This window comes from Gorilla gorilla, chromosome 1, assembly GCF_029281585.2.
Source record: "Gorilla gorilla gorilla isolate KB3781 chromosome 1, NHGRI_mGorGor1-v2.1_pri, whole genome shotgun sequence".
Classification (NCBI taxonomy): Eukaryota; Metazoa; Chordata; class Mammalia; order Primates; family Hominidae; genus Gorilla; species Gorilla gorilla.
Window position 1 is genome coordinate 82,365,450 of NC_073224.2, and position 20,296 is coordinate 82,385,745.

Below are 20,296 nucleotides of genomic sequence, written 5' to 3' on the forward strand. Positions count from 1 at the left end.
TCCTTGGTTCCAGATTGAGGTTATCAGTTGGTCTACAGCTCCTAACCTGCTTCATTTTCACTTGAATCTCATCCAGAGATTTTCACCCTTTTTTAAACTTTGGTCCCTACAGTCATTTACTACCAGTCAAAATGATATGAAGAACTTTATTTTCTATAGATTATAAAACCAACAAGACCATATAAAGTATAATTGTTCCACACTGTAATCCCGGCCCTATTCTATGTTCAATATTACTGTCTATCCTACCATGGTAGGCCAATCATTGACCTACCATGATTCAAGGTGACTCAATCTACATGACCCACTACCATTGCAAAATTCTCTAGGGTACTAATTCTTAATGGCTGCCACCTCCTCCCTGGCAAAAAGAGAAGAGGTTAGTTCACCAGGAACAGCTGCTCAAATTAACCCATTGCATACAGCTCTCCCCAACAAGATGAATAGGTTTCCTACAAAAAAGACATTGCTTCATACTTAAAAGCTTTATCCAGGACCTAACACAATATAAGGCTATAGTTGATGGAAAAGAAAAAAAGAATAAATAACTATACAAATAAGTCAACTAAGACCTTATGCTCCTCTTAGGAGGGAAAAAATTTTATTTATCATCTAGAATGTGTCAGGCAGGCCCTATGCCAGGCATAGGCTATCTCATAAGGAGCAACACAGTTGTGGTCTTTGCTCCTGTGGATTTTAAAGTCTGCTGGGGAAGTAGACATTAATCAATTGCAAGCACACTGTGATAGCCCCCTCCTCTGAAGCAAGCAATGGCTGCTGACATAGTATTATAATGGAGTCACAAAATCTAATATATTTGAGGACCAAACAGGCATTAAAACGTATAAAAGATAGAGCGTAAGTAATAGAGTAATACGCCCATGGCAAAAGAAAGTATAAATTTCATCCATAAGTGTATACCATTCTTTGATGTACTGATAGCCATACAAAGCATATTTGTAGGCTCCACCTAGCCTGCTGGCTGTATATTTGCCACCCCTGAAAGAATGCTTCAGAATGTGATTTGTGGGTTCAAATTCTAAACCAGTACATTCCTACTATAGATTTAAATGGTAGACTACTTTTTCATGGAAGCGAAACCTTAAGTAAATTTTCTGAAATATGGTATGGTTTGGCTGTGTCCCTACCCAAATCTCATTTGAATTGTAGTTCCCATAATCCTCATGTGTCATGGGAGGGACCAGGTGGAGATAACTGAATCATGGGGGCGGTTTACCCCACGGTGTTCTCGTGATAATGAGTTCCCACGAGATCTGATGGTTTTATAAGCATCTGGCATTTCCCCTGCTCATTCTTCTCCTTTCTGCCACCATGAGAAGAAGGATGTGTTAGCCTCCCTTTCCGCCACGATTGTAAATTTGCTGAGGCCTCCCAGCCCTGTGAAACTGTGAGTCAATTAAACCTCTTTCCTTTATAAATTGCCCAGTCTCAGGTAGGTCCTTATAGCAGTGTGAGAACAGACAAATATAAAATACTTCATATTCCTTCTTCCCTGTGTAATCTGAGGCCTCTGGTAGGGTTTTTATAAAGCAATTGTTTGTTCAAGCTGAACCATTTCATTAACTAACCTTGAAATCTTGCCATTCCCTTAATAAGACAGGAAAAATTAACTGGACCAAAAGAAAGGACAAACAGCTGCTGAACCATGACCAACAAGTGCCAAATATGCAGGCACTTCTTACAGAAAATACTCTTGAGTGTTCATGCCCTTTCTACTTAGTGACTATAAGCTCAGATGTATTCACCACCAAAGTACCCACATACACTCTTGGCTACAGGCACTTGTTATCTCATTGCTACCCCAAGGACAGTGAAAGGAAAAAATCATTTTTAGAAAAAATGACATTATTCATTTTACTATAATGCAAGGAAGACAATAAAATTAAATATACCACTGTACTTTATGTCAAAGAAGTCTTATGATTTGAGACCCTGAATAAACGCACATGATTAGAGCCACACATTTCTATATTGTTTGTATGAAAATGTTTTTGATAACTGTATTAACAATAGAAATAACATTAAAAACTTTAAGTTGTCATAGATTTATAAGCTGAATGTGAAAATATTTATTATACTAACTGAATTACACATTGCTAATCAATCTCAAGTGGCAATTAGTAAATATTTACAGTTCTAAAATAAATTAAGTTTACATATATTTTTAGAATAATTCATTCCATAATAGATCTCAACTAGTGTCACTATTAAGAGGCAGTTGGGGAACAGAAAGGTAGTTTTCTACTCAATACCTATTTTCTCTTTCCTGTTTACAAAAAGCCTAGATTTTCGGGGGTGGAGGGATAAATCAATGTGTCTATCTTTTAAAAAACATTTCTAGTTTTCCATGAAGATAGTAGCCAGAATTCTGGTCAAGAATATATAGATGGAGTTGTTGTTTGGTGCTTAAGAAAAACTCTTTAAAAGGGTGATAGACTTGGTTCAGAAATGCCAAAGAGAAGTCTAGCCTTTTTTCCAGCCCATGGACAGTAACCTTTTAACCCTTGAAATTTCCTGAACAACAGGATTGTTATTTGTGGTGGGCCCCTCTAACCACATCTGATAGTTTATGTTAATCAGATGATTCATGGTAAGCCCCCAGATAGTTTACACTAAGAAGAAGACTCATGACGTAGGCTGGCCAAGCCACAAAGACCAACCGTGTGATTACAGCACTGGGGTTTTGAGCCACGCAACAGCCCCAATACGATATGGTTTGGCTGTGTCCCTACCTTCTTTTCCTCTGGGGAGGAAAGGAGGGGAGCGTAGAGATTGAGTTCTACCAGACAGGTAATGATCCAATCAATCATGCCTATGTAATAAAACTCCAATAAAAACTCTGGACACCAAAACTAGGTGAGCTTCCTGATTGGCAATACTCCAAGTGTATATTGCTACATATTGATGCTAGGCAGGTAATGAGCCCTTGAGGATAATACCAGGAGGGTAACATATCCGTGAGAATGATGGAAGCTTCAAATTTGGAATTCTCCTAGTCCCACATTCTGCCCTATACATGTCTTCCTTTGGCTGGTTCAGATTTGTATCTTTTTGCTACTAAAAAAACAAACAAACAAAAAAAAACACTAAACTACAATTGTTTAAGTATAGCACTTTACTGAGTTCTGTGAGTTATTCTTGCAAATTATCAAACCTGAGGAAGTCTGTGAGGATCTACAAGTTTGAAGCTAGCTGGTCTGAAGTCGGGGTGGCACTAAGAACCCCCAAATTGTGGCTGATGTCAGAAGTCTTGAACAAAGCTGGCAGTCTGGAGGACTGGGCTCTTAGACTCAAGTTTGGCTACCTTGAGTAGACTTTGTTTTTCTTTTCTTCTTTTCTAAATGTAATGCTGGGTGTAGAAAAGCCATCTTGTGACAACAAGGAGACAAATATATGCCAAGTGTATCAGACAGGGTTTAATCAGGTAAACTATTTCAAAAAAGATGTAATGCAGGAATGAAGGTCCTTAAACACTGAAAGAGCTGAAAGGGCAAAAGACTGAAGACTGAACATCCTGCTGTAGCAGTCTTTTGCCCTTCCAGCTCTTTAGGTGTGTCACCACAGCTACAGTCCAGAGAATCAGAAGGTTGCTGTGGCCACTCAGGATAGGAAACCACAGGAAACAGTAATCCCAGAGTGAAGGCAAGTGATTGAGAATGAAATGCCCAGAGGCAGATGCAAAAACCTCACAACTGGTGAAGCCCAGGTATCTGCCAACCACACTGCCAGAGAAAATATGGCTTTTGCCTCCCCGCAATCTTCACTGGCAGAAAGTAAATCACAGCTAGAACTTCAGAGGGAAGAAATCTACAAAATGTAATTTATCAGCCTCCAAGTATCTTCCATATATTTTATTCAATGAAAATGATTTTTGCCATTCTGTTTTTTGTGGTTTGAGACTGGGTCTCACTCTGTCACCCCAGCTGAACTGAAGTTTGATGGCACAATCACAGCCCACTGCAGCCTCGATCTCCTGGGCTCAAGCAATCCTCCCATCTCAGCCTCTCAAACAGCTGGGACTACAGGTATGTGCAACCATGCCCAGCTAATTTTTTTTTTTTTTTTTTTTTTTTGTAGAGACAGGGTCTCACTATGTAGCCTAGGCTGCTCTTGAAATCGTGGGCTCAAGCCACCCTCCCACCTCCACCTTCCAAACTGTTGGAATTACAGGCATGAGCCACTGAGCCCAGCCCTATCTCTTGATCTTAAAGTATTTTTTGCAAGTTGTATAGTTAAAACTACCATGGTGTTTGGTATAAATGATAAAAATTTTCTCACTATATGAACATACACTGTTTATCAAGAATTCATAAATAATATCAGGGGATGGTATTCTTTACATTTTTCCCTTAAAATTTTTAAAGGTATGAATTATGAAAGCCTCTTAGTGAAAAAAGCGGTATGGCAGTTACCTCCTACCCCATGGCGGCCAATAAAAGTATATAATTTAGTTTATTATTTACAAGAAAAAGTAATCTGATACCCAGAGTTATGATCTCTGAAAATTTCAATCAGATACTCCATCGATAAAAACTTCTAGGCATAAATATCTAACATATATATATTTATCATGTACAAGTGCTACTATACTAATATATTATAGATATTATAAAGCACAGAAATTTAGATAGGATGTAAAAAAGATAATTAAAAATGCTATAAAATACTATTCAATATTGAATATGGATCTTTTTGTGTGCGTGTGAATTTTTCTATTGTGTTAAACATAACATAAAATTCACCATTTAGAAGTGTACAGTTCAGTGGTTTTTAGTATATTCATAATCTTGAGCAACTGTCACCACCGTCTAATTCCAGAATATTTCCATCATCTAAAAACAAACTCCATATATCTGTTAGCAGTGACCCCCAATTCCTTTTTCCTCCAAACCCTGGCAACTATTAGTCTACTTTCTGTCTCTATAGGTTTGCCTATTCTAAACATTTTATATAAAAATAATCATAAAATATGGGTCACTATTTTTAATATGTTTGTTATAGCAGTTTATAAAACAACAATGAAAACTTGTTTCTGCATCAGTTTTTTGATTCATGGTTTTGTTATCATATCTAAAAAAGACTTACAAAGATCCACAGACCCAAGTAGATGTACATCATTTTTTCAGTCCCACTCATCAATCATTTTGTTGAAATTTGGCTAGGAAATATCTACTTTCTCTAGGTATTCTTTCTTTTTTTTTTTTTTTTTTTAGAGACAGGGTCTTGCTATGTTGCCCAAGCCAAAGTGTAGTGGCTAGTCACAGGTGCAAGTTCCTGACCTCAGGGAGTCCTCCCACTTCAGCCTCTCAATAGCTGAGACTCCAGGCATATGCCACCACACCAGCTTCTAGATATTCATATGAACAAATCAGAAGGTGTTGTGTTTATATGCTTTTAACAATCAGTTCCAAATTCTCTGCAACTACTTGTATAAGTTTTAAACATATTTAAAGTTTCTGATTCCAGGTTTTTAAGTGTGAAGATGTAAGGTTTTTTATAGTGATGCATGTTATTTCAATGAAAAAAATCACAGAGGTGTTTAAATTGCCACATGTTTCAAAATGTCCATCTCTGTAACATGAGTTTGTTTCCAAAAGTAGTTGCTTTGTCATTATCATAATATTAATTCTTCCCTGGAGGAACATATTAAATTAAAAAAAAAACTTGACATGCAGCATCCTGTGATAGTAATCTTTTTAAGCCAATCACACATTTTATGAGGATTAAGTTACATCTAGATAACCTGTAAATCCACTTAATCTAACACATGCAAACTGCAAGAAACCTATAATATTTTGGAAGTTAATATACGAGTGTGAGCCCCACAATTATTCCTCCAAAGTGTGTAAGTTCCATTCTTCCCTAAGGTCACTCCTGAACCATGTGGGACCAGTGGCCACTGGACCCAAGGACCTCATAAAGCCTCAGTACTATGGCACACCAAATATTAGTATAGCTTAGTATCCTTTGGTGTACTTATTTAAAAGAAATACAAATGGAACTTTGGACATTTTTTCCCACACACCAATGGATCATCTTGCATATTCCAATGTAGAGGCCATCAATTTAAAAAAAAAAAAGTTAAATTAAGAACAAACTGAATTCAGCAGTGATAATTATACTAGGCACTCAGAAAATATTTATGGAAGGGAAGGAGGCAAAGAGGAAAGAAAAGTAAAAAGAAATTACAGCAGATAAAAAGTTCTAAAAGTTCATATAGTCTGAGGAACAAAGTCTTGATTATAAAAATCTCATTATGACGAGAGGTTCCTTTAAATTAAAAAATAAAATTTTACTATTATTTTAAAATACAGTATTTAGAGTAGATTAAGTAATTAGGTGGTAAGACCTAGGGTGGTGAGTCCAGGGTCAAGGCCAACACCTACCTTTACTTATGCTCTAAAACCAGGTATTTAGACATAAGCAAAGGAATTTACAGTGGAATCAAGGGCCCCTGACAGAAAAAGGGCAAGTATCTACATTATTTAAATGTAAGGTGACATAAGCACAGAAGAATTTTTAATTTCAGTTTAATGTTATTGTAAAATTATACTAGAGTAACTATGTATGATTATAACTATATAAATCTCATACAATTAAAAAAGGTTAATTGAAAAGTTAGAAAACACTTGAAATATAAATATATTCCAATTTGGTAAATAGCTATTATAAAATCACTTGAATGAAAAGATAAAAACCAAGGCATACAATGTTCATAGATGACTAAGTGCATTGTTTACCACTACAAGTGTTCAGAACAAAAGGTAGAAGTACTGACTTCATGACGTCAATATATTCATGAAGAAGTTCAAAGCATTTATGGCTTATGGGAGCTATGAAAACTAGGATTTATTTAATAGGTCATCCAATGAAAATAATATGAAAAGAACTTCTTCCTACCTTTGTGATAAGAATTCGGTATCTATCCAGCATTGCCTGGTTGTCATGGCAGCCTGCCAATAACTGCCATACCTCTGCCCTCAATGCTTCAGGGACACCACTCTTCACCAGAGTAGACAGCCCTTTCGGTCGTGCACCAAGGTTACTGTGCCTGAGAAGACAAGAAAATAATCCATTCACACTCCCTTTACAACTCCTGAACTGCTGCTGCCATGAAAAGTATACTAGTTTATATAAAAGTGTAAGCCTTGGGTCAAGAGAAAACAGTTTGTGGGGGGGCATTAAACAATAGTACTGCTTAAGCTCAGTTATATCTTCAATTTTTTTATTGATCTCATCTTCTTATTGGTGAACCAGGTAATTCTACCTCCAGGAAAAGCTTTTTCTTCTTCTCACTTACTTTTAAAAATCATCCTATGGACTTACTCATAATAATTAACGTGTTAGTTATATATTGCTAGGCAACATTTCAAGGCATAAAAAGAACCATCTGGATCCCCTGAAATGAATGTACAGCAAGCTGGACAATGATGTGTGGTAGGAAATAGAGTTCAGGAAATGATGTTGAAAATGGATCATAGGCCTATCACACCTTGACTATACCCACTTCTCTGAGGCCAAGCTGAGCTGGGCCAAGTGCCACAGACAGACTCCACAGTATAGGAGGCATAAGGCATACATATTATAGTCAAGTTTTACCTGGCAGCCACATCCTGACTCCCAGGTCCTCCAGGAAGCCCTATCTCTTGATGACCTAACTTGGAATTCTTTGTTCAAGCATAAACTTAGATATCAATGAACCTCCAAGTTAAAACGACCTAAGATAGGTTTTCTAGTAAGAAGAGTTCATTATTGTTTACATGTCTGAATTTGTCTCCCTGACTTGTTACAACAGCAAGTGCTCATTAAAGGAAGGACCTAACCCTTTCCTACAATCACCAGAACCTACACAACAACTCCAACTTGCTGGGGAAGCAACATATACTTATCAGGCTTTACCACATCCCAAAGGTGTGCAGCATCAGAACAAAGGCAAAGATCTCTCCTCCTAAAATCAATGATCACAACATAGTAAATATGCTACTATGCCCATCTGACCAAGAAACTGAATTGCATATCTCAATATTGTGAATGCAATTTCATTTGTCATCTTTTTCCTGGTGCCTAGCTTGAATCTGGAACTATATTCTATGCCTTTTTGCTCAGACTTTACTTGTATTTGATGCTCATTTTTTATCTATTAGAGCTGACTCTGGTGCAACCACTGGGACTCCAAACCTTGACAATGTACTCTGGTTTGATCTAACACCCCAGGCTCTGGTTTCAAGTTTTGAGCCTCGAAAGTCATAGAATTCACATGTCTATTTTCTAAAAGTGGCCTCCCACCTGCTTCACTAGATTATACACACTCTTCTACCTCTAGCTCAAACCCCAGTATTGGCATACCTTCCTCTGAAAATATATTCCTTGCTTTCCCCATACTGTCATATTTGGGCTATCTCAGAAAAAAACTAAAACTTCCACAACTGAAACAAGTTCAAGTAAACTCATCCCATTAATAATTTTAGTAAACCATCAGATTTAATGGTTTCTTTTAGCCTTTTCTAGCTAAGCTTTTGTATTGCTGGGTTAGAGAAACTAAGCTGATAATACTGATGGGCTTGAAGCAAAAATAAACTAGAGAAAGGCAGAGTTTATATGATTTAATGTGCTACCATACCTTAAAATAACAGTTATGCTGCCAAGTGACAAAAGCAAGTTTCAAATTAGTAAATAGGTGTTAGTTTAAATACACCTCCATAACCGCTATTTTGAAACCTGCTTTTAGACATGCATAGAAAAATAATATGGAAGAACATACTCCAAAATATCTGTGTAATAGAATTAAGAGGGAAAGTAGCCCTTTTATTTTCCTATGCTGTCTGAAATATTTCTAATGATTTTAAATTCTTTTATAATCATAAAACACAAGAAGTCATTTCAATTCTTTAAACTTCTCTCGTGGCTTTAAATTAAAACATAATTTTAGTTAATTTGGAAAAACATCATAGATAATTATGCTTCACAAAATATGTCAAGTAGAGGAAGAGTATTAATTATTCTTCAGAAGACTTCCACCTGAATAAACTATTTGACAAGGAATATTATGCCACAAGAGAGCCAGGATTAGTCATAAAAGGATCTTTTTGTAATTTAACGTTTGGCTGTGATTATACTGTTGAATAGGAAAAACATATGGGTTAAGGGTATCAGTATAGAAAACTGGGTTAATTAAAAGCAATGATGTACAAAGAGCAAAGGTCATTTCCTCTCAAATTAAATGCAAAATATTCTAAATTATGAGTCCAATAATTTATAATATCATGTAAGGGAAATCCAAAGTAGTTAAATATAGTATATGTTACATGTTATATAGAGATCAGCAAGTCATCACCGTGTCTCTACAGCTATTAAAACTCCAATAAATTAAATTACTTAAAACTCCATGTGAAAGAGTCCTTTCTTGGCTGGGCACAGTGGCTCATATCCATAATCCCAGCACTTTGGGAGGCCAAAGCAGGCGGATCGTTTGAGCCCAGGTGTTCAGACCAGTTCCAGACCAGTTCCAGACTGGGCAACACGGCAAAACCCCATCTCTAGAAAAAAAACAAAATACAAAAAACTTAGCCGGCCATGGTGGCATGTGCCTGTAGTTCCAGCTACTTGGGAGGCTGAGGTGGGAGAATCACCTGAGCCTCAGAGGTTGAGACCAAATGAGCTAAGATCGTACCAGGCAGGGCATCAGAATGAAACCCTGTCTCAAAATTTAAAAATTAAGAACATTGAAAAAAATCCTTTCTTCAATGCCATGCGTAATTCTCCATCACACTCTTACCCTGTGCAACAAATTTCAAGAGTTGGTATGGAAGCACTATCTCTATTTCTTCCCCTCCAACTCCTACCTCAATTCAGTTCAACATGGCTTCTGCATCTCTCCTTGAAAAGTTTTCACTTAAATGATCTATGACTTCTCTCCACGTCCCACTGGATTCAAGACATACTTTCAGTCCTTTCACTGTTGACCAATCTGTTTCCCTTGGCTTCAGTGACAAAGCACTACTTCTTTATCCACCTTCACAAACTCCATTGTTGATTGCTTCTCCTCTATTAACCTCTTAAGGGCTTAAAGTTATCTCTCTTTACTCTTGCCCTTTTCTTTCATTCTCTTGTCTGTAGGCATTATCACCTATAAACATGTATCCCAAGTTCTAGAAGCTCAAAGGCACCTCAAAGTCAGTATGTCCAAGTCTGAACTCAGTTTCCTCTCCCTCAACCTGGTCATTTTCCAGGGTATTCCACCTCAGAAATTGTTACCACACTCCATCCAAACTGGAAACCTAGGAATTATTTTTGCCCCATCATCTATTACTAATCCACCACGAAGTCTAATACATCTTATTTTCTCAACCTCTACAAAGTTCATGCACTTCCATCTCAACTGCAACCAACTTTATCCTCCCCAGACCTCTGCAATAGCCTCCTAACATTCACTGGACCTACTATAACATATTTCCAACATTGTACGCAGAATGAAAATAACAAGCAGCTTGATTAAATACTCGGTTGGCCCAGATTATTTTGTATAATGATTTAACTGTAATATTTTATATAATGATATATAATAACATAATGATTTAACTATATTTTAAAGTTTGAATATCTCTTCCTACACATGCATACACACATACATAAACATACTCCTTAAGCTTAATAGTCAACAGTCCCCAATGAATACTTTACCATAATATAATCTAACTCAATTGACATTCAGTTTCTAGCTGACCCTCAGCCACTTGTTTGGCCAGGCATAATGAAAATGTCTTTTCTCCTCTCTTAAAAATCAAAGCACTATTTATCTTTAGAGACAGAGATTTAAAAAGAACTGGGTCACTCATAACACTGCTTGATTAACAGCCTTATTTTACTGGTTATCCCAAGTAACAGTACAGCAATTATACTGCATACAGCACCCTATCACTTGAGAAGTACTAATAAATATTAAGCCAGATGCTGCTAGTATATATCTATGACCAGAGAAGATCCAAATAAGTAAAAGAGAAATTTATAAAAATAATCATTGCTTTCTATATTTCTGATTAAAATGTAATTACACATTGCCATTGCTTTGATACATTAACTGTAGCTATCAGGAACTTGAAAATAGGCAACTAGTTATGATACATGCTGAACTCTACCCTAGAAACAAGACGGATACCTAATACAATTATTTTTAAAGTCATACATAAATCAAATATCTATTAATCATACAGTAATTGGCTAGGTTTTAATGCATGAATAGAAACTCCACAATGGCAAGAATCTTTGTCTTCTTTACTTATATATCTTAAGCACCTAGAAACAGTGCCCCACATATAAAAGGCATTTAATACATTTTTGGTAAGTGAATGAATATAATTATGAAATGAAATTAATATGTCAATTACTAAAGCTAAACGAAAAAGAATGCTTTTTTAGAAGCAAACATTCTCACTGAATTTAATAGGATCAAAAAAATGTCATGGACTCATCTAGTGGATTTCCTTTGCTTTCAAAGAGGATTTTCTTGAAACTACTTAGGCATATAAGAACTCTACTTTTAAAGGTGTCTATTGGGAGATAAAATTTCAAAGGGAAAGAGTTATTTCTAACAAAAACAGCAGAAAAAGCAAGAGATGAGGGGGATAAAAGTCATTGAATGTGACCACTGAAAAGTCACCAATGGAATTAGAGAAATTTTGATAGGAGGTGGAAGTAGGTGGCTATGAGATATGAGAATATGACACCAGCAGCACGACCTATTTGAAAAAGTTCTCTCTAGAAAGGAAAAGACTACAACTGAAATTAAAAGATGAGGTGGCATCAAGAAAGGTCGGAGATTTCTCCATCCCGCAATAATGAGAAGAACTAGATACGGAGAAGTTATACGACCTACATTAAGAAATGTTTCAAGAAAAAGGATAGATTAAAGGTCATTATGAAGATGAAAAGCATATTAATTCAGAATACATTTTCCCACTCTGATGATAAGTAATGAATAGCCATGAAAAATACAATTAAAATGCTCACTAAATATGTATCAATTTTCTCTTATTCAATAAAAACAGCAGAAAAAGCAAGAGATGAGGGGGATAAAAGTCATTGAATGTGACCACTGAAAAGTCACCAATGGAATTACAGAAATTTTGATAGGAGGTGGAAGTAGGTGGCTATGTACCAATTTTCTCTTACTCAATAAAAAAGAATGACCGATTTGAAGGTGACTTTACTTGATGTAATAATCCAATACCCAATTATTTTCCTCCAATGTTCACTTAGTCTTTTTGGTTAGAAAATCTTCCTGCATATTCTTCCTGCTAAAAGTTGACTTACTAAGTATTCACAGTAAGCACTACCTTTATGTTTGTCTTTAAACTTTTTTAAGTTTTCCATGCATCTCAAAACCTGAAGCAGTTATTCAGATATTATTCTGCCTAATCCTTTAAATTATTTAAATAATAGTTAAATCATCAGCATTACCATTCTGAATATATTCAACATATAAAAGAAATCTTGCTACCACTAGTTTTGTTTTTACAAGTTCTCCTATCCCAAATGTTTTCTCTCTCTCTCTCTCAACCTTTCTTTAGCTCATGTGCTTTTTTCATGTAGTTATTTCTTCAATACACCTTTATCTCCAATCTGTTATAAAGACCTCCAGTACTGAACTTTTTATACAGTCTGTTCTTAGTTTTCTATATTATTTTTATTTTTTCTAATGATTTCAAATTAGTATTGAAATATTTTTCCTTTACATCTTTCTGATAGTGTATTTAATTATAAGAATTCTGACTTTATTCATGTTTTGCTTTTTTAAAAGAATGATCTAGCTATTTAAGAGTAAGTTCAAAATATTTTCAAACACGTTTAAAATTTCACTGAGCATATATACTGTATCCTCACTTTAAAAAATATTTCCCCAAAGCACAAAGTGTAGGACTCCACATGACAGGTGCTTTACCTACATAAATCACAAAAATGTCTATATGTAAATGCCTACCTATTTTTCCCAAGACTTAGGAAATTTCTAAATCGAATGTTTCAAAAAGAAATTTGAGCACAATTAAAAATATTTGACAATCCTTGTATAAAAGACATAGTAGTTTATACTTCTGTAGTTTACACAAATGTTACCCTTTTCATATCATGACATAATTATAATAATGGCCCAAATAAAAAAATTTGAATTGTAAAAAATCCAACAAGTTTTCTAAAGGTCTAAGAATCAATTATGTTAGCTTTTTAAAACAGTTCCCTCGGACCTTTAAATAATTTCCTAAAGTCCATTAATAAAAATATTATTAGAAATATTTTATTTCTGAAAAAAACGTACACTGAATTTCAGCTGAGCAACCCTGTCAATTCTACCTCAGAAGTCTTTTCCCATTTGGAGCCTCATCTCTATACATAGGGTCAGTGAGTCTGGTATAAATATCATCAACCCATGCAATTACCTCCCAATTTGTTTCTCTGTTAATCAATGTTCTTCCTACTCCAATATTACCTTCCAAAAAAAAAAAAGAAAAACCCAATGGGAGTCTCAGCTTAAAGAAATTTGTTAGATATTGTCTTTATTGAAGCTGGGCAGTGGGCACATGAGACTTCACTGTATTATTTTATTTCTGTGTACATTCAAAAATTTCCATTAGGTCTACAATGCTTACAGAAGCATTTATTGATTATATCACAATTTTCTGTTTAAAGGTCTGCATGCCTCTATAACATGGTAAACCTTGAGGGTAGAAACTATCCTTACTCATCTTTAAATCAGCAGTGTCTGTTAAAGTCCCCAAGAAAGAATAGATGATTAAGACTTAAAAGTTGAATGAATGAATGAAGTGACTTGTTTTACAGGAAAAAAAGTGGTCAAGAAATGTGAAACAGCCTCAGTGTTTCAGTTACTTTGTTAAATAATCTCTTATGAGTATGCATTCCCACCTACATTGATTATAAACCTCAAAGGTAGAAACTATGTTGTTTTCTATGTATCTCTAAGAGTTTAAGATGATGCCTCATAAATTTATATTGAAGCAAGTAATAAATCTTGCATTTTAGAAACCGAGTGGAGATCTCTATTTGACTGTTTATTTAGTCATCAAAATATTTTGTTTTCTTACCCACCATACTGCCATTCTGATAATCTCTCTTTAAAATCATGACTAGAAGCTTCAAGTACTGCCTGGGCCAGGGTTATCGATTTTCCTAGTTTATTCACTCACTCACTAGAACTTCTACATGCTCTTATAAAAACTAATCTAGGCCAGTGCGGTGGCTCACACCTGTAATCCCAGCACTTTGGGAGGCCAAGGCAGGCAGATCATGAGGTCAGGAGTTCAAGACCAGCCCGGCCAACATGGTGAAACTCCGTCTCTACTAAAGATACAAAAAATTAGCCAGGCGTGGTGGCCCACACCTGTAATCCCAGCTACCCAGGAGGCTGAGGCAGGAGAATCGCTTGAACCCAGGAGGTGGAGGTTGCAGTGAGCCGAGATCGCCCCATTGCACTCCAGCCTGGGCGACAAGAGTAAAACTCCATCTCAAAAAAAAAAAGAAAACACAAACACACACAAACACACACACACACACACACACACACACACACACACACACACATACACACACCCTGTTCTGGCTCTAAAACCAGAGTGGTTTAGATTCAGAAACTGGCTCTGTCATTTACTTGATATGATCATGGGCAAATTACTTATTGGCTGTGAGATCTTGAGCAAGTTACTTAGTTGCTGCCATTTTGTTTTCTGTATTTTTACACTAGCTACCTAATATAGCTATGCCTCAGTTTTCTCACCTCTAAAATGAAGATATAATAATACCTACCTCAGAGAGCTGCCGCAACAATTAAATTAACACATGGAGAGTGCTTAGAACAGAACCTGGCACATAGTAAGTACACTGAACTGTCAGTTATTACTTCTGTAACCACGCCTCACCTTTCCTTCTGTTACAATGAGCTATCTCTGCTCCCAAATTCAACCCCTCCACTAGTCAACATATACATCTTTTCTTGCCTATTCATCAAATTATCCTACAATTATGTCCTCTTTCTCTGACACTATCAAATTTTCTGTTACATCCTTTCTAACAACATACAAACTTGCTATATTGCCCATTTTAATAAAAAACTCTCAACCCACATCCACTTACTAATGTGTCCTCGTTTCCTATCATCCTTTTATAGCAAAACTATTTTTAAGAGCTATCTATATCTGCTGATTTCCAATCCAGCTGGGCTTTCATTCCTGCCTCTCCATTGAAACTGTTCTTAAGATCACCAGTGACACCTAAATTGTTGAATCCAGTGGAATTCTAGGCTTCATCGGACTTCACCTATCAGCACTTGACTACTGTCTCATTCTTGATAGACTTAGTTTACTGGATTTCTATCTTGATTCTCTTCCTACCTCACTGGTTGTACTTTCTTGGGCTCCTTTGCCTGATCCTCCTCATACTTCCAACTCCCAAACACTGGAGTGGTCGAGGGTGCAGTCTTTGGATGATGTCTTCATCTAAACTCACTCCGTAAGTAATCTCGCCCATTTCGTTGTAACAGCTTTAAAAACCATCTATATACTGATGACTCCCAAACTCATATTTCCTTCCCTATCTTTTCCTTGAACTCAATGTTACATGAAATTGATCAATGGACATAGTCACTTGGATGTCTTAAATGCACCTCAACATCTCCAAAATCTTGATTTTATCCTCCAAATCTCTCTTCTATATTTGAGTAAACAGCAAGTTTTCTAGTAGCTCAAGCCAAAAACTCTGACATCAGTGGCCAGTTATTTATTTTTCTCAGGCCACGCAGAAAAGAGAAGCAAATACAGTCAGTACTCTCTTAAAATATATCCAGAATCCGATCACATGTCACCCTCTGCTACCAGCCTAGTGCAACATGTAATTATCTCTCCCCTAGATTATTTACAATAGCATTCTACCTAATCTGCCTGCTTCCACCTTTGTTCCCTTATAATCCATTTTTCACTGGGCAGTCAGAATGATGTTTTTAAAATGGCTAAATCAAAATATCTCACCATGACATGATCAAGACACAAATTAGTCAAGTAACATTCCCAGGGTTCAAGATGAAGCCAGATATAAGATAAATGAATCTATGTATAACCTAATGGAGAATATTACAACTTAGATTTCTTAAAACACTATATAAGACAAGAATAATTAATTACCAAATATAGATATATAAAATGTTCATAAAATTGGACAGAAATCTGTAGTGGTAAGAGATATTTCATCCAAAAATTCAGTCAATAAATATGAATTGAGCACCTACTATACTCTAGAAACTGTAGGAGATGTCTCTAAAACAACAGTGACTTTAAGGAGGTCATGTGCATTTGACATAACTTTGCAGGATAAGAAGAGAAAAGTTAGTTAAGACAGAGTTACCTATAATAAATATTACAAAATAAAGAGAGAAAAATGGATATGCAAGGTATAATGAAGGCACTGTTCCGACAAGAGAAAAGAACACATTTCAAATAGCCATCTATGTATAAGACATAAATTCCTTTTTTTTTCCTTTTTTTCCTTTTTTTGGTTTAGTGACACTATTCTTGCTTCAGCACCTACTGCAGTTAAAACTCTGGGCTTTTTTTTCATTTTTGTCATTTATTTAAGGCACAATTTATACAGAGTAAAATTCACGTTTTTAGTATACAATTCTGTGAGATTTGACAAATGCACATAGGTTTGTGAGCACTACCATAACCAAGATACAGGATAGTTCCCTCATTCCCCCCATACCCAAATTCCCTGGACCCTCTTGTAGTCAATACCACCAGTCCTTAACAACTACTGACATGCTTCCTATGATGATAGTTTTGGCTTTTCCAGAATTTCATACAAATGGAATAACATAGTATTAAGTCACTTGACTTTGGCATAGGTCACTTAACATGATGCACTTGAGATCCATCAGTTGTAATGTATATCAGTTCATTCTTTTAATTGCTCAGTAGCATTCCATAGAATGAATATACCACAGTTGGTTGATCCATTTACTTTTGACGGACATTTGGGTTGTTTGCAGTTTGGGGTAATTATGAGCAAGGCTATCATAAACATTCACATACAGGTTTTAATTTCACTTTGGTAAACACACAGCAGTGGGAATGGAATTGCTGGGGTGGTATAAGAAGGGTCTTCAATTTTATAAAATACCATGCTATTTTCCAAAATGGCTACACCATTTTGTATTTCCACCAGCAACATGAGAGTTGCAGTTGCTATGATACGCTTTCAATGTCTCCACATTCTTGCCAACACTTGTTATTATCTGTCTTTGTAATGACTGACATCGTAGTGGGTATGAAGTGGTATCTCACTGTAGCTTTGATTGGCATTTCCCTGATGGTTAATGATATTGAGCACCTTTTTATGTGCTACTTGGCCATTTGTATGTCTTCTTTAGAAAATGTCTGTTTAGATTGCGTGGCTCTATTTCTGAACTCTCTTTTCTATGCCACTAATCTCAGTGTCTATCCTTGTATCAATACTCTTTTGATTACTGTAGTTCTACAGTAAACCTAGAAATCAGGTAATATGCCTTTCCGTTGTGTTCTTCACTTTCAAAATTGTTTTGGCTATTCTAGTTACTCTGCTTCCTATATAAATTTTAAAATCAGCTTGTTGGTTGCTACCAAAAAATCTGCTGAGATTTTTATTGGAAATGCACTAATTTTAAGATTACTTTGGGAATAACTGAAATCTTAATAATATTGAGATTTTTTCATTCCATGAACATAGCGTATATCTTCATTTATTTCTGTCTTCTTTGATGTCTTTGATTACTGTTTTCTAGTATGTCAAAGTATATATTTAGCTCACAATTTGTTAGATTTCTATCTATTTCATGGTTTTCCTTTATGGTGCTTTTTTGTTTCAAAATTTCTATTTCCAATTTTTCACTGCCAGTGTATAGAAATGAAACTGATGTGCACATATTGATCTTGTATCTTTTAACACTGTAAAACTCATTTATTAGATCTAGGAGTTTTGTTTGTTTGTTTTGTAGATTCCTTGGGGTTTTCTACACAGACAATCACATCTCTGCAAATAGAGACAGTGTTATATTTTTCTTTCCAATCTTGTTTGCCTTTTATTTCTTTTTCTTGCCTGTTACACTCGCTAAGACCTCTAGTACTAAGTTGAGTAAGAGTCATGAGAGTGGATATCCCTACCTTATTCCCAGTTTTGGGATCTGTCATTCTTAAGTTAGATGTTAGCTGCAGGTTTTTTTTTGTTTTTTGTTTTTTGCTTTTTGAGGTAATGGTATGTTTTTTGTTTTTTTGTTTTTTTTATTATACTTTAAGTTTTCGGGTACATGTGCACATTGTGCAGGTTAGTTACATATGTATACATGTGCCATGTAGGTGCACTGCACCCACTAACTCGTCATCTAGCATTAGGTATATCTCCCAATGCTATCCCTCCCCCCTCCCCCCACCCCACAACAGTCCCCAGAGTGTGATATTCCCCTTCCTGTGTCCATGTGGTCTCACTGTTCAATCCCCACCTATGAGTGAGAATATGCGGTGTTTGGTTTTTTGTTCTTGAGATAGTTTACTGAGAATGATGTTTTCCAATTTCATCCATGTCCCTACAAAGGACATGAACTCATCCTTTTTTATGGCTGCATAGTATTCCATGGTGTATATGTGCCACATTTTCTTAATCCAGTCTATCATTGTTGGACATTTGGGTTAGTTCCAAGTCTTTGCTATCGTGAATAATGCTGCAGTAAACATACGTGTGCATGTGTCTTTATAGCAGCATGATTTATAGTCCTTTGGGTATATACCAGGTAATGGGATGGCTGGGTCAAATGGTATTTCTAGTTCTAGATCCCTGAGGAATCGACACACTGACTTGCACAATGGTTGAACTAGTTTACAGTCCCACCAACAATGTAAAAGTGTTCCTATTTCTCCACATCCTCTCCAGCACCTGTTGTTTCCTGACTTTTTAAATGATTGCCATTCTAACTGGTGTGAGATGGTATCTCATTCCGGTTTTGATTTGCATTTCTCTGATGGCCAGTGATGATGAGCATTTTTTCATGTGTTTTTTGGCTGCATAAATGTCTTCTTTTGAGAAGTGTCTGTTCATGTCCTTCGCCCACTTTTTGATGGGGTTGTTTGTTTTTTTCTTGTAAATTTGTTTGAGTTCATTGTACATTCTGGATATTAGCCCTTTGTCAGATGAGTAGGTTGCGAAAATTTTCTCCCATTTTGTAGGTTGCCTGTTCACTCTGATGGTAGCTTCTTTTGCTGTGCAGAAGCTCTTTAGTTTAATGAGATCCCATTTGTCAATTTTGGCTTTTGTTGCCATTGCTTTTGGTGTTTAAGACATGAAGTCCGTGCCCATGCCTATGTCCTGAATGGTATTGCCTAGGTTTTCTTCTAGGGTTTTTATGGTTTTAGGTCTAACATTTAAGTCTTTAATCCATCTTGAATTGATTTTTGTATAAGGTGTAAGGAAGGGATCCAGTTTCAGCTTTCTACATATGGCTAGCCAGTTTTCCCACCACCATTTATTAAATAGGGAATCCTTTCCCCATTGCTTGTTTTTCTCAGGTTTGTCAAAGATCAGATAGTTGTAGATATGCGGTGTTATTTCTGAGGGCTCTGTTCTGTTCCATTGATCTATATCTCTGTTTTGGTACCAGTACCATGCTGTTTTGGTTACTGTAGCCTTGTAGTATAGTTTGAAGTCAGGTAGTGTGATGCCTCCAGCTTTGTGCTTTTGGCTTAGGATTGACTTGGCGATGCGGGCTCTTTTTTGGTTCCATATGAACTTTAAAGTAGTTTTTTCCAATTCTGTGAAGAAAGGCATTGGTAGCTTGATGGGGATGGCATTGAATCTGTAAATTACCTTGGGCAGTATGGCCATTTTCACGATATTGATTCTCCCTACCCATGAGCATGGAATGTTCTTCCATTTGTTTGTATCCTCTTTGATTTCCTTGAGCAGTGGTTTGCAGTTCTCCTTGAAGAGGTCCTTCACATCCCTTGTAAGTTGGATTCCTAGGTATTTTATTCTCTTTGAAGCAATTGTGAATGGGAGTTCACTCATGATTTGGCTCTCTGTTTGTCTGTTGCTGGTGTATAAGAATGCTTGTGATTTTTGTACATTGATTTTGTATCCTGAGACTTTGCTGAAGTTGCTTATCAGCTTAAGGAGATTTTGGGCTGAGACAATGGGGTTTTCTAGATATACAATCATGTCGTCTGCAAACAGGGACAATTTGACTTCCTCTTTT

The 20,296-nt window shown here is 36.1% G+C and overlaps 1 protein-coding gene across 11 annotated transcripts in view; it reads right to left on the reverse strand.

Annotated features, from left to right (window-relative positions):
• Positions 1–20,296, reverse strand: part of RABGAP1L (RAB GTPase activating protein 1 like) — an 815,258-nt gene that overhangs the window by 591,244 nt on the left and 203,718 nt on the right. For all 11 annotated transcript variants that reach the window (XM_031012360.3, XM_055366257.2, XM_055366261.2 and 8 more), the window contains one exon: positions 6,922–7,072. In XM_031012360.3, coding sequence (XP_030868220.3) covers positions 6,922–7,072 — 151 coding nt within the window. The remainder of the gene's footprint in view (positions 1–6,921; positions 7,073–20,296) is intronic.